Source organism: Gallus gallus, chromosome 15 (genome assembly GCF_016699485.2).
Source record: "Gallus gallus isolate bGalGal1 chromosome 15, bGalGal1.mat.broiler.GRCg7b, whole genome shotgun sequence".
Taxonomy (NCBI): Eukaryota; Metazoa; Chordata; class Aves; order Galliformes; family Phasianidae; genus Gallus; species Gallus gallus.
This window is the reverse complement of record NC_052546.1, coordinates 5,674,550-5,688,923: the sequence shown is the minus strand read 5'-3', so window position 1 is coordinate 5,688,923 and position 14,374 is coordinate 5,674,550. Positions and strand designations below refer to the sequence as shown.

The window sequence follows — 14,374 nt, the reverse complement described above, 5'->3', positions numbered from 1 at the left end:
TGTTTGCAACGTGCAGGTCTTAAATTTCCCACCAGTGAATGTAAAATAACCCAATCCAGAGGAGACACCGCCCAGCTGATGAGAGGTTTGCAAGAGGCAGGGCTTTGGCTCAAATCCTTTACTCTGTGTCTAACTGTAAGTGAGTGCACTGCTGTGAAGTTTAAAAGAATTCAGCTTGCATGTGGCTTGCATCTGCTTGGGTTTGAAACAAATGTGTTGTGCAAACCTTCATCTTCATCATCAACAGAAGTAGAAGGCCGGATTCTCTTCTGATCTCCTGCTGAGGCAGCTTCTGGTGGCTCCTTTCTTTTCACCTGAACAAAAGACAAAATTTGCATTTCTAAAAGAGTTTAGAAACAGCAGAAATCAACTTCTTAAACTGCTACTGCTTCACTTTGCTACTGTGACTTACACCCAGAAATTAAGGGCCACTTCCCCAGCTCTTAATCCTTTTATTTTCTTGCAAACAGCATTTTACTGTGAATGAAATTCCACCCCTTCGGTTTCAATCAAAACACTTTCCATGTCAGCATGGTGCATGTCATCATCAGGTACCTTGAACCTGACAGAGACAGCTTGTGACAAATGCATGTCTGAGTTGTAGCAGAACAGAAAAAGAGTCTGAGCCTGCATCATCTTTAAGAACCTCTAAACAAGTTTTATTTTAAATCAAGACTGCTGAATCTCTAGTCCCAAATCTTTACATGCTTTCTCTTTGCATTCAAAATTTCAATTTCAAGGAGGTCCTCTCTAATACCACTTATTTGTTGCTTAAACTACTAAAGAAAAAAAAACTTTCATTTTTTACTTCTTGGCAGGAAACACAAATAATCTTTAAAGTTAATGACCCTAGAGTTGTAAGTCTAATCCCATAAACTCACATGAGGTAGAGAACATTTTAAATCAAATTTCAGGTGTGACTCAGCTGCCAAACTGCAAGACATTACAGCCGACTTATGCAAAAGAGCCAAGCCTCAAAATCCAGAGATCTAGTGGTGTTACAGGCCTATTATGAATGGTAAATCCAGCTCTGAATAAACTCTGCTTACAGAGTTCTAAGCAAAGAAATAGCTGTGTAAAGTGCTATTAGTATAAGCATATTTTTACAACCATGCTGAAACACTGCATCCTAACACTGCCTCAGCTGAAACCAGAACATAAGCGCATGCCCCATTTACCTTGCAGAGCAGAAAACCTTTACCAGTAGTTCACACAAGTGGTAGATGAAAGGCTAAGGCTGGGTAAGAGCATCTGTGTTTTTTTATTGGTGGGTTAGAAGGGATATTGGAGGAAGGAAACTTGTAAGGGAACAGCGTGGGGCTAACAGCCTGTAGGGCTTAGGGGCACAAACTTAGCTAGGTCTATTCTCCTACTGCTCCTTTAGGGAATGTTAGTGTAATGAAGACAGATCTTTGTTTTTACCTTGAAGGATGGCAACCGGATGGCCCCTCGTAACCCAATGCCCAAGCCAATTCCCTCGTATCCCAGGCCTTCGCCTTTGTTCCAGTTCTCCAAGAGACAAGATGTGATTCGATCCTTTGGCTTTGGTTTCTCCTCCAGTTCTCCTCCGGACTTCACTGGAGTGAGAGACGCCTGCAACAGAGGGGGGAAAAAAGAAAGACCTTTAAAAGAGAAGTTTCCTGGGGAGAATGTGAACTCCAGAAGCCATTTAGATAGCTGGGGTTCATGAAATACTCCTCACTTGCTTGAGCATCAGTTTCTCTGAAGGCATCTGGACATGCACCACATGACCACACCACTTGAAAGGGAGAAAGTGTAGAAGCTCTTCTTGACAAGACTTTCCCATCTTTGAGAAACCTTCTCCCCTTTGCATTTTAAGAAGTTATTTGCTCTGCACATGGCACTAAAACTGCTGAAGACAAACCTGTGGGGACTCTCAGAGCAGTGGTTTGGCACGGACACCAACACACCTTGAGATCTTGCATTTTGAGCCATCGAATAGCAAAACAGACATCACAGCATGTTTGTCTTGAGCGAAGGACGCTGGAGGTAATGTTCACTTGCATCAGTCAGTGGTACAACATTGGCTAAAAGTCATTTTCACTTACAGACACTATCAGAGTTAATTTGCTAGAGTGTAATCACTGAAAAGGAAGTGTAAGCTCAACTCTCTTGCTAATAAAGGACAGTACTAATGGGAATATCAAGCAGAGAACTCAGACAGCAGCCCTCCATGTCCAGGGATGGTTGGTTATTCCTGGCACTGTGCTTAATGCATCCTGCTCAGCCACCCAAGCAGCACTAGACTTGGAAAGTGTTTTATAGGCAAAGACCACAGTATGTGCTGCCTTCCTTAGCAATGTGCTCCTTCACAGCATTTACCCCATACGTTTTCCAGCATGCCTGACCTAGGACACCAGCTTTACCCTTAAGTTTTCCCACTCTACGCCTATACCAATATGTTTTTGGCAATCAGCAGCAGCCAAGTTGATACAGAAGTCAGAAAAGGGAGAAACAAAAGCTGAGACATTGGAGTGATAAGTATACTGTGTTTCCATGCAGTGCTGAATCACAGAATTGCTCAGATTGGAAAAGACCTTAAAGATCATCGAGTCCAACCACACCCTAACCATACTACCCTAACTCTAACAACTCTCCGCTAAGTCATGTCCCTGAACACTACATCCAAATGGCTTTTAAACACATTCAGGGATGGTGACTCAACCACCTCGTTGGAGAGCCTATTCCAGTGCTTAACAACCCCTTCTGTAAAGAAGTTTTTCCTGATATCCAACTTAAACTTACCCTGCCGCAACTTAACATTATCATCTCCCCTTGTCCTGTCACCCGTCAGCAGTGAGAAGAGACCAACCCCGCTCTCACAGTAAGCACCTTTCAGATATTGGAAGAGAGCAATAAGGTTGCCCCTCAGCTTCCTTTCCCCCAGACTAAACAGCCCCAGAAAGCTAAGAGGCAGTCAAAAAGCACTCCATAGATAATTTTTGACTGAACATTGTTGGGCAGCCTGGAAAAATGAAAAAAGAAGCAGCCCAAAAATAAAACCACAAGGCTTCTGGAAGCCTTTGTCAGAAGGACACACTGACTGCAGGAACCAGCACATGGAAGAGCTCAAACAGCAGCAGTGATACTGACCACTCTGTAAGCCAAGGAGCAATCTCAGGCATGAGAGCTAACATGCAACCAGCTTACAGAGCCTGTGGTGAGGGCACTGCTCTGAAAACTGGTATCTGAAACAGAAAGGGCAGCTGTGGCTTGTGGTGTTGCTTTATTTATTTATTTATTTTTATATTTTTTAAACAACTCATTGTAAAAGTCACTGTGAAGATTGCATGAATCTTTCTATAGCATTAGCTTTTTTGGGTAGAGTTCATTTCACTGTGTGTTAAATCACAGAGCTGTTTGCTGGCCGAGGAATGCTTGAAATTGGCTGAGAAAGGATCAGACAATTCATGCGAAGCTGTCCCCGTAACTAATCCTCATGTATTTGGCCAATGTTCAGCGTTTGCATTAATTGCTGCCATATACAAGCACTAGGGAGGTGGGAGGAGTGTGGAACTGGGAATGCTCCTGGACTTTGTTCTATAAAGTGGGCACAGAGAGCTCTGGTTCCATGTTTTCAAGTACTCCTGCTTTTTCAAGCTAAAGTTCAGCTTCTTCTTCAATGCTAGAAGCCTTTGCCAATTTGTATCCCAATCCTGGGGTCATTTCCTCCTGCAAACTCCTTCCTGGAAGCAGTCATCAGTGGCCTGGACAACAAAAATTTCCTACACTTCTCCAATTTCAGGCCCTGGGACTCCAGCAAAGGGTGAAAAGAGAAAGGAGAAGCGAGGGTAGAAGGCTGAACTTTAGGAATTTAATAGCAAGACTCCTTAACATTGAAGGCTCTCCCTTCTCTGCCTGAAGGAGCAGCTGTGCCTGTACAACTACGGATGCTCAGTGGAGTTCAGTCTTGGCAGGGCAAGTCTGCAGATGCATCGGTGGCTGCAATGATGCTCAGATGTCACCTAGCTCATGGACTGGGGTGGTAGCAATGCCCCTCTCAGTGAGGACGTTACAGCCCCACAGAACACCTGGAAAAAACAGAGGGTTTGCTCACTGTCCCCCTCAGATTGTGCCCCAGCATGGGAGGGAGCAAGGTACCTTCATTTAAGACCGCATTTGTTCTCACGGCAAAGTAGCAAGAAATGCACGTAGCAACACCACAAAACTGAGCCAGGTTTAACACCTGGGTGCTAACTTGTCCCAAGGCTGAAGTCTGCTGATCCTGGGCTGCTCCTGACCTACCTGGCATGGAGATCAGGGAGGCAGATGCAGGTCAAATCTGCTTCCCATTTAACTTCAGCAGTCCCCAAGCAATACGGTTTCTCAAAGCAAAACTATTCTATGGTTCTAATTTTTTTTATTTTTTTATTTTTTGCTTCAGTTCTAGGTACCATAGCATTCTAGGGTATTTTGTTGTTGTTGCTTTGTTTTTTAATTCAGACCCAGATCCCTTCTTACCCACCCCTGGCCACAAGCACTGTGACCCAGCACACGTGACATAGAAGCCTACCTTTGCCAGCCGTTCCTTCTTGTCCCACCAGTCATCAAATGCCCGAAATGCTACTACTTCAACCATCTTCCGGTTCAGGTCCCTTTTCATGATAGCCTTCAGTTCCTTCACGATGACCAGGAGGACTCCATCCACAGTGGCTTTGTGGGGATCTTCCTTCTTGGGCTCATAACCCGGAGGTGGAACTGAGGGGTCAAACTTGGGCAGTGGTGGCCACTGCTGCCCACGACCAAGAGCTGCTCCCATTGAGAACGGGCGGTAGGGCGGCAGATTCACAAACTGCATCCTGCCCCCCATGAAAGGCGGATACTGGTATGTGTTCTGTGCCTGCATCATGCGGCTCAGCATCTGAGTTTGCATCTGGAAGGACATGGGCATGCCACCCCAGTGGTTGCCCAAGACACTTATCATATCCACCTGCATGACTGGGAACATGCCGGGATGGAAGGGAGGAAGCGGAGGCAAGATGTGAGGTGGAGGGACCCCAGGCGGTGCAGGGAGTGGCGGCGGGGGCACGGTGACAGCGGGGTGTGTGGGAGGAGGTGGAGGAGGCAGCGGCGGAGGCATCGGGAAAGCCGGCTGTGGAGGTGGTGGTGGAGGAGGAGGAAGAGGAGGGAATCCAGGCGGCGGCGGCAGGGGAGGGATTGATGGGGCCATGACGGCTGCGTTGCTGACTGAGGAGTTGACCACAATGGTTTTGGCACACTCTGCACTGGTGATAGGCGCAGAGTTCATCTCATCATCGGAGATTTCCATGTCCTCCCCTGAAGAATGCTGACTCTGAAACGAAAGAGAGGAAAGGTGAGGAGCACATTTCTTTCGCGATAAATACCACAGCTCTGGCTGCTTCTAATAAACCCAAGTTTGGCACAGGTTTTAACTGGGATCTGAGGAAAGCAAATGGCACTCTGAAAAAGATGAGGCCCACCGAGCAGCTGGTTCCTATTGAAGCTTTCTTCTCCCACGTCAGACCTCAGGAAGCAGGGGTAAAAGCTTTCTCAAAGACCACCAGCTCTGTGCAGCCCGGTCTAATGGCTGGCAACCCTGCCCATGGCAGGAGGGTTGAAACCAGATGACCATTGAGGTCCTCTTCAACCTAGGCCATTCTGTGATTCAACCAACCCAAAACCTCAGCTTCTGTGCAAGAGGAGGATTTGCTCCCATGCTTGGCAAAATACACACAACCCAAACTCCTTTCACTGCACGTTGCATTATTTTCTATTTGCATCTAATACTGACAGGTGCACTATGCCACAGGTTTCATTCTTTAGTTTTTACCACACACACACAGTTTCCATGTTTTTAAATTATTATCTCTGGATCATTGGCTGTCAACCTCTAATTGTGGGAAGACAATAGCAGACACGGCTGCTGCTATTAGAAGTTGTGTCTGCTGGGCCAAAGCAATTCACATTGAAAAACAGAACCTGAATTTGCTTACATTACCTTTAAATTTCACAGAGTCATAAACACTGCGATTCAAAGACACAGCATATGTCATGTTTCTAAGCAAAATGAGTACTGGCCACATGCAGATACAGAATAATATAAAATGCAAAAATGGTAATGATGTGCCACCCCCACTGTCAAAAGGAAAGAAACTGGAGGCCCCCCCAGCTAGCCCCAGCACACCATGAATGCTCTTTCCTGTATGCACACCCTACAGGCACTTGGATCCTGCAGGTGCCTCCAGCACCAACAGGCCACAGAGATGGCTGTCACACCCCTCAGGTATTGTTAAAACAAATCCTGCTATGTAATACCAGACGCTATTGGAAGAGGCATCCTCCACATCAAGAGTTATCTATGAGACACAAATGGGGCTGGCATTTTACTAGTGGGATGTCAAGAACGAGAGTCCCACGTTACCTTCTCCAAAACTATTTACCCCATTCTTCCTTCTTTCCCAGATAAAAACGGCAAAGCCAGCACTAGGGTGACAGCAAACATCACCATATGTTTTCAGGGCTGAAAGGCAGAACCTCTCATCATGACTTTCTCGCTCAAGCTCCTAACAAGCACAACTGGCCTGCCTCCTTTGAACAACTTATGGAGCACTTCCTTCCTCACAATAGCTTTGCACAAAGAAGCCAAACAGTTTGTGCCTTGTCATCTAAACAAAAAGTATCCATCCCATGAACTGCCCCTGCAGCCAGCCAAAGAAATGAGACCAACCACAAGTCAGTGCCCTACTTAAGTGTCTCTGCATCTCAGTTCTGGCAAGAGCTTTTGGAACGTGTTGGCTGTTTTCAGCCAAACTTGACTGGAGATTCCCAAGATGTTTATTTCTTCCATGCTGTGGGCCAGCAGTTACCTGCTGTCTACTCTCCTGACCTGAAAGAAAGGAGGAATGGAGCTCTTTGTCAAACACTGGACAAACTGCATAGGGAAACTTTGCTGGCAGTTCTCTTTCTGAAGCTGCTGTGATTTCAATTTTTTACCTAGGAATTTTGCTCAGGAGTAAGGGAACAAAAGCAAAAGCAGCTGAGTTGATGACTCTGCTGTGAGCTGTATGGAGCTGAGCAACCACAACCACCCCAATCAAACCAAATGCTTCACATTTTTATCAAAGGTCATCCCTGCTACAGCAGCTACCACCAGAGAGCAGGCTGAGCACAGTACTTGCCACAGCAGCTTTGCAAATCCTCCTGTCCTAGCACCTCCCCTCGCCCAGGCTTCCTCACATTCTGCTGCTGCAGCACGAGCCCAGCAGTACACACACACTGCACGGATCACCCCAAAAAAGCCAACTACAATCTTATCTCTCTGAAGATGCTTAATCTCTGGGCTCGACAAGGAGACCACCATTTATCCCTGCAGAGTGGCTCACAGCATGAATGGGCGCTGAGGTTTGCACCCTGCATCCCTTCCCCAGCTGCTCAGCTCCACAATCACATTCCACACTGTGGATGCCAGGGATTGAAAGAACACTCTGCAGTTGCAGCTAATGCAGCTCCAGTGAAAGGGGCAAAGGAAGAGCAAACAAGATGATCGTGGCAGGTGCAAACAAGTTTCCTGTGAAACAGACCCCATTTTTCACCAAACACACACATAAAGCACTGTTAAAATCATTGGCTCCAATTGCAAAAACTGGATCATACTAAAAGTCAGTGCTGGATGAGAAGCCAGAAGCATTCAGCCTACCACAGACAGACAAAACCAACTTCAAGTTTGCATTCATCTCATCCAGGGAGATATGGAGGAAAGTCACCCCATGAAGTCCCCGCAGAGCTCCAGCACCAGGCAGCACCATGGGGACAACATGTTCCCAGCCACAGCCCCTCAGTGACATCCAGTCTTCCTGCAGGGTCTGTCCGCACACCCTGAGCAGCTGATACTGAAACCAGAGCTGGCAGGCCTGGCCTGCTGAGCTGCACATCAGCCTCCTTTATTCTCCTTCATTCATACATGCTTCATACATGCACTTGAGCTGAGCAACAACTAGCATTCCTGAAGACAATTTTAAGTTCTTGTGTTCACATGAGTCTGCAGGAAGCAACAACAGATTCCCTGCTTCCTGCAGTGTGGGGCTGACAACTCACCTGCACAGTGAACAACCTGTGCTCCAGTTTTATCCCAAGCAAAATGGAAAGGGAAAGATTTAACAGCAGGGAGAAAAACACCAAAAGGGTGGGGGGGAAAAAAAATTACACAAGGTTAGCAAAGAGGTCAAACCAAAAGATCTTCTATGGGAAAGTCTTTAAAGAAAGTTAAGAAGAATTAATATTTAAAGCAGATGAACAGTTACAGGAAAGTTGTATCTAAGGGGGAAAAACATGGGCACCAACTGAGAGAGAAAGATACAGGCACAGAAAGAAATCAATGGGAGACACAGACAGACCTTTTGTGACATGAATTTCTTTTCATTCACCTGTCTGAACTTGAATTTGCTGTGGCTGCTACCAAATATCTCTCAAGGTAAGGCTGAAAAGCAGCCGTGCTGTTCTCCCAAAGAAACTGCCATCTGGTTTCCCTCTTTGTTTTCACAGGGGGAAAAAAATGAGCTGATATCTGGCATAGATACTGCTGTGAGAACATCATTTCTATCACTGTCAAAAAACTGTGTCAGTCCCAGAGTTCACCTCCACGTTTCTGAGGGCACAATGCCTCCAGAAACCCTCCCTTCAGCACACTGAGAAGAAAGCCATTTCCCTCTCAATTAATTCATGCTGCCATCTTCACTTTGCATTAATTAAATTAAGAGTTAGCCAAACAGGTATTTAATTATATGCATGACACATTTTTCCAAAGGTGTTTTAATGTTGCAAATTTGTTGGGAGAGACTCACGTCAGCATAACTGCTTATAAAGGGTCTCATTTATTGTCCAACACGTTAGCTGCCACCTTTAGTCCTGGCACAGTGCAGTTTAGCTCAGGTAGAGCCTCTTGAGTTAAGCAAAAGAAATATCCTAAGATCTCCCTTCTGACCAATCTGAATAGTGACAGGGTAGAGAGCTACTGAATGCAGGGTATCGGTCTTAGAGCTAATACCCAGCATTTAGCAAGCAAATATTCATACCTGCAGCAAAAAGAAACTACTTCCTAATATTTGCATGCAGAACTGGCAGCTCCAGGTGTGCAGAGGCTGTTCTCTCCCCGGCCCAGAGGAGCACTGACATTGCGGTAGCGGCTGGGAGCTTCAGCGTGAATGCCGTTCGGTCCCTTTCCTATGGGCAGAGGAACTGTGCATGCTTTCATTTCCTTTTAAAAAGAATTCAGAATGCATTTTGAATATTGTCAGCTCACAGTTATTTCATTTAAACACTTCTATTGGTAACAAGTTACCTTTTTTTGAGGTAGGTAACCTCTACCACTGAACACAGCTGCTCTGATACAGCCTGGCTGAGCTCTGGTGCATCTGAATAATGAAATGCAAGATCAATGGCATCAGCATGATGCAAGGTCATTAGCTTTAATGAAGTGAAGCATCCCATGCTTGCAAGACGAAGCAAACCTATAAGCCTGCAGCAACCTCCACTCACAGAAACCAAATGGGAAAATCAATCCTTAAGGCCTAAAACTTCGTAAGTTGCATGATCGAATACTGACAATCTTTCCCACTTGAAATGTTAAGCATCAGCTTTTCAGTACAGCTAGAAGTAAAATCAGAAGCAGTTCTTACAGAAAAAAGTTTTCATAACCCTACTGACTGTCAGACAGTCCTCACTTGGTTTTGGACCAAGTCCATGCAGGGATCTAAAAACACTCACACACGAGCAAGCCTCATCCTTACCCTAACAAAAAGTGGGGAAAGAAAAAGCCTCCACAAGTGAGGGAGAGGCAGGGAAGTGACACCTGGCTGAACAGGGTCATGCAGCGAGCACTGACAGAGCTGAGAACAGCCTCTGGATCCCTCCTGTGCTGAGCCCACAGTGTGCTTGGGCAAGGGAGCAGCTGCAGCCAGCATGTTGCAATCCCTGGGTGAGAGCAGCACCGCTGTGTAACAGCTTAGTCCTCCTGCGGAAAACATTAGAGAGAATGAGATGCTTCAGACCTGTCTCTTGCATTTCTTACAAAAGGGATGTCTGAGGATGTAAAGCTGTCACACCTGCAGCTCCTCCTTCAGGGGCATGATTCAATGAAATGCTCCTTTTTAAAAAAACAAACAAACAAACAAACACAGTTCAGAGAATCCCACCATTCACCTTGCAAATAGCTCATGTGGTCCAAAACTTACCCAGCAGAGCACAGTGAGGGCTTCAGGGAGCACTGCTTTGCTCATTGCTCATCTGCTTTTCACCAGAGAAGGGCTCAAAGATCCCACACGTCCCTGGCACACCCTGAGTAGCATGGTGCAGCCCTCAGGCGTGCTGACATGGGAGCAGCCCTATGCTGAGTACTCACACCTCTGGGTGTCAGGTGTGAACAAGACAGACTCAGCACTGTATTTACAATAAATACTTCTTACGTTGCTAACTATAATCACACACTTCCCTCTATAAGAACATACACAAGGGTGGCTCTGAGCAGGAGGGCAGAGCCAACTGGCCTATGCTCCCTGCCAGCTTTCCTGCCTGCTCCGATATCCATGCCATCACCAGCGCCCACAGTAGCAGCTCACTGCCACACACCCTGGATTGATGCCACAGATGGCTGATGCCTCCCTTCCTGAGCTGGTTTGCCATATCCTTTGTCTTCTCTTGGGCAGCGAAAGGAGCGCCTATCCTCCTGCTGCTGCCAGAGCGTGCGACTGCCATCACGGTAGCTCTTAATTGGGATGAAGATAGCATTCAGGTGTATATGCACTATAATGAAGTGTCTGGCTCAGGATATTAAAAGATTAACCCATTACAGCCAAATGATTATAAATACCTTCAGCAACATGCATTTCTATCTTGAGAATGGAAGAGCAAGATACCTATGTAGCATACATTTATACAGCACTTGGCAAATTTGACTCTTAGGCAAAGGCAGCAAACACAGCAGAATACACAGATTAGGGTGACACAGACTCAACACTGTGCCCTGCAGCCATTTTGGTGCAAAAAAAGGCACCAAAACAGCTGCAATGGAGCAAGGATTTCTTGCCAGAGGTGAAAAGTTACTTGGGTGTTTTGGTTTCTTTATTATTGAATGAAAAATTCTCTCTGATTACCTGAAAAAAAAAAATTCAAGCTCCAAGAGATTAGAACACTCTACCTGACCGCACAGACACTCACTTGGCTCGGCTCATGTTTTGGTCTGGTACTTACGGCAGGGCTTCCTTGGCACACACCAACCTCTTCACACCTCCGAGGCTGCTCAATGGGTAAAACAAGTGACAAAAATATTCGAGCCCTCACGGTAAACGAACAGCGCTGTAAACACCAGCCTAATTTATGCCACGGTTTTTTTCTTCTAGTGCCAAGAGGAAATTTCAAGTCAATGCCTAAAATCACAGAAGGAGAATTCCCCTGAAGTTCCTACTGGTTCCTGAGTACAGGGCAGGGGCAAGGAAATGCCTCACAGCCCCACATGAATCCACACAGCCAGGTTTCCTGCAAACTCTTGGCTGATGGCTTGAGCATGGGATGGGGCTTGGAACCCCCAGACACCTCTTCAGCCTTTTCCTTATATCCAGTCTAAACCTCCCCTCCTTTAGCCTGAAATCTGTGTTTCCCAAAGCAAAGCCCAAAGACAAAGAGCATGAAGTGGTGTTGCACCAAGAAGCAAAATATAGCAGAGGACAGAAGCATCAATTAAACATGAGGGGTTTAGGCTAGTTGTACATGACTGGAAATGGAAGCTCCAGTGTCCACATGAAGTAATGCACGGATTATTCTGTCCAAGATAAAATCCTAGAGGAAGAAGTTCAGCAGCATCTAGGCATCTCCCTGAGGTTGGAAACTCCTTTTATTTCGCAAAGGACTCATGGAAAGACAAAACTGCATGAAGAGGACAGATGGGAAGCAGACGCAGCATGATTAGTGCTCTGTGGTAACAAGATCTGCACTGATCCAGAAGGAAGACAACTTGAGAAATGTGATTCCAAGGGAGTGAGACTCAACCAGCATCCCCAGTACCTTTAGCAATCCATTCTCCTGGCACCTTACTTCATTTCTCAATGAGACTTTCGAGAGCCCACAATAGGAGCTTTCCAGGATGGCAATCCTCAGAGCCGTAAACTAACACAGCTGCCCGATTTGCCTTAGCAGAAAGCTGGATGAGCTGCAGCAATCTCTTTCTCCCTTTGGAAAGGGAAAGGAGGTTCTGTGATGCGCTGTGGTTACGCCTCGTCCATACTCACTGACTAAGGGACATTTAGAAAAGCCAGACGTTGTCCTTGGGCTTCCAGCATGTACCAGAGGCTTGCAGGTATCTGCAGGGACAGTTCAAATTGAAGAAAGAGCGAAGACCAACAACATCCTTTGGGTCCATGTTCATCAAAAGTGAGACCCATGAACCTCCAGACCCCTGAGATGAGACAAATACAACCATGCAACCAGACAGGCCCTAAAGCGCAGCAAGGGAATGTGCCAAGGGGTGCAAGCCCCATCCTGAAATCTGGTGCGTGCCAGACTGACCCATTTCCCTGCTTGGAAGGAGTGGATCCAACCTGGCACAGCAAACACACATCAATGTGGGGGCTGCAGCAGGCAGCTGCCTGGTTTTCACCACGTATGAAACGCTCTAAAATTGGATTTATCACCTGACAGAACTGTGGTCTTTTCCCTCAAGTGTTAAGCAGATCTTATTAAGAGGAAAAAGGGTTTCTCAGTGGGGGGAGGAGGAGGTAGGGAAAAGGAAGGAGGAAAAGAAGGGATGTTACGCAGGGGAACCACGCAACAAGGCCAGCTCTTCCCACAGTAATGGTTGTTCTGGTTTCCCTGTTTTGAGGTGGGGAGGGGGGGAGAGTGGAGAGAGAGAGACAGCCAAAGAGCTATTTGCAATCTAACTTCAAAGGCTTCAGCTAGCTGAGAAGCTAAGTCGTGCATAAAAGGATGGGAGAGTGGCAAGAAAATACCCCCTGCAGATAAATTAGTCAGGGAACGTTCCCTGCTTCTCCCAAAGACTTGCCTGCAGCCAGGCTGGCTTTACCCAGGTAAAGCCCTTTTCAGACACTGGGTTGAGAGTCCTGGGAATAAACTAGCCAAATCCTACAGGGGAACTTAACATCCTCTGAGAAAAAAGAAAGACAAAAAAGGCAGTGGCAAGCATGCAATGGGGTCCTCTGTCATCTTCTGGCATCCCAGCTACTAGCAGGTGTTATTCCAAGCTCTATCTACATGCAAGATCCAGAGTTTGAAGCAGCATGTAAGAAAGCAAAGAAAACTGATAAATTTAGGAGAAGTCACACAAAATACAGTGAACTAATTTCCCAAATTTACTAAACAATTCTGAAATGCTGTTTTGCTCTTCACAGCAGTGCAAAAATGCACCAATATTTCTAGATGGCCTAAGGTACTTAACAATCAGAGATAAAGAAGGCAACTGGCAACATTAGATCAGAGTCCACCTATAAGCATAAAAACAGCGTGCAGAGTACACAGACCCCTTGCAGCTCAGTGCCAGGCAGGCTTTCATATGCTGTCCCCTGAGTTCACTCTCATACTTCAATCATAGGTCAAATGGAGCCAGGAATCCAGACCTTGCTAGCAACAGAGCGATAAGAAAGCAGATAAGCTTGGAAAGCAGTCTAGCCTCCCAGCTGATAGCAGCCTATTGAAGAATAGCTTGTACACATATTGTATTTAAACAAGTTCTAATCAGCAGAAGTAGGCCAGTTTGATATTATTCCCTTTTTATGCACTACATCTACACCGTAGAGAATCTGAAATCACATGTATTACTGATAGGCAGCATTTTCAGAGCACGTTTAGTGCTCTCGATCTTTCCAGAGTCAGCAACAAGAGCAGATTGATTTGCAAGACCTGGACATTCACTAGGCAGCCTGTGCAATGTGAACCTTCCTCATCAAGGAGAGCAGAACCCAAGGAATCAGGGCCTTGAAGGACAACGAGAGGAAGAAAAATGAGGAGCTTTTGGGAGGTCATCCACTAGCACCATCCCTTAATGCTCTCCTGCTTGCTGCTGCCCACCCTCAGATCCAAACTTCTGCCCTTCCTTCTCCAGGGGCATCCCTAATGATGGACGTGGCTTCTCCCACAAGAAGCTCACAAGACAAACTTCTATATGAACTGCTGTGGCTGGGCTTGTAGCAACCACAAATGATCCGCTCCTTAAGGAGCGCCTTTCCTGAGCACTGTAGCACAGACCAACAAATCCTTCTCAGCATTAAAACCCAGCTGGGCTGCAGGGGATACTTTAACCTAAGGAGCCTATTTCAAGCTGCTGAAGAGGCTGCATAGACGTCCTTCCTCAAAAGCAAGGGTGAGGCGAGTAAGAAGCAGTTCCCCTTCG

At 46.3% G+C, this 14,374-nt stretch overlaps 1 protein-coding gene across 2 annotated transcripts in view; it reads right to left on the bottom strand.

Annotated features, from left to right (window-relative positions):
- SETD1A (SET domain containing 1A) overlaps positions 1-14,374 on the bottom strand; it is a 45,190-nt gene that overhangs the window by 13,731 nt on the left and 17,085 nt on the right. For both annotated transcript variants that reach the window (NM_001030661.1, XM_040648016.2), the window contains 3 exon segments: positions 227-314; positions 1,423-1,593; positions 4,535-5,314. In NM_001030661.1, coding sequence (NP_001025832.1) covers positions 227-314; positions 1,423-1,593; positions 4,535-5,314 — 1,039 coding nt within the window.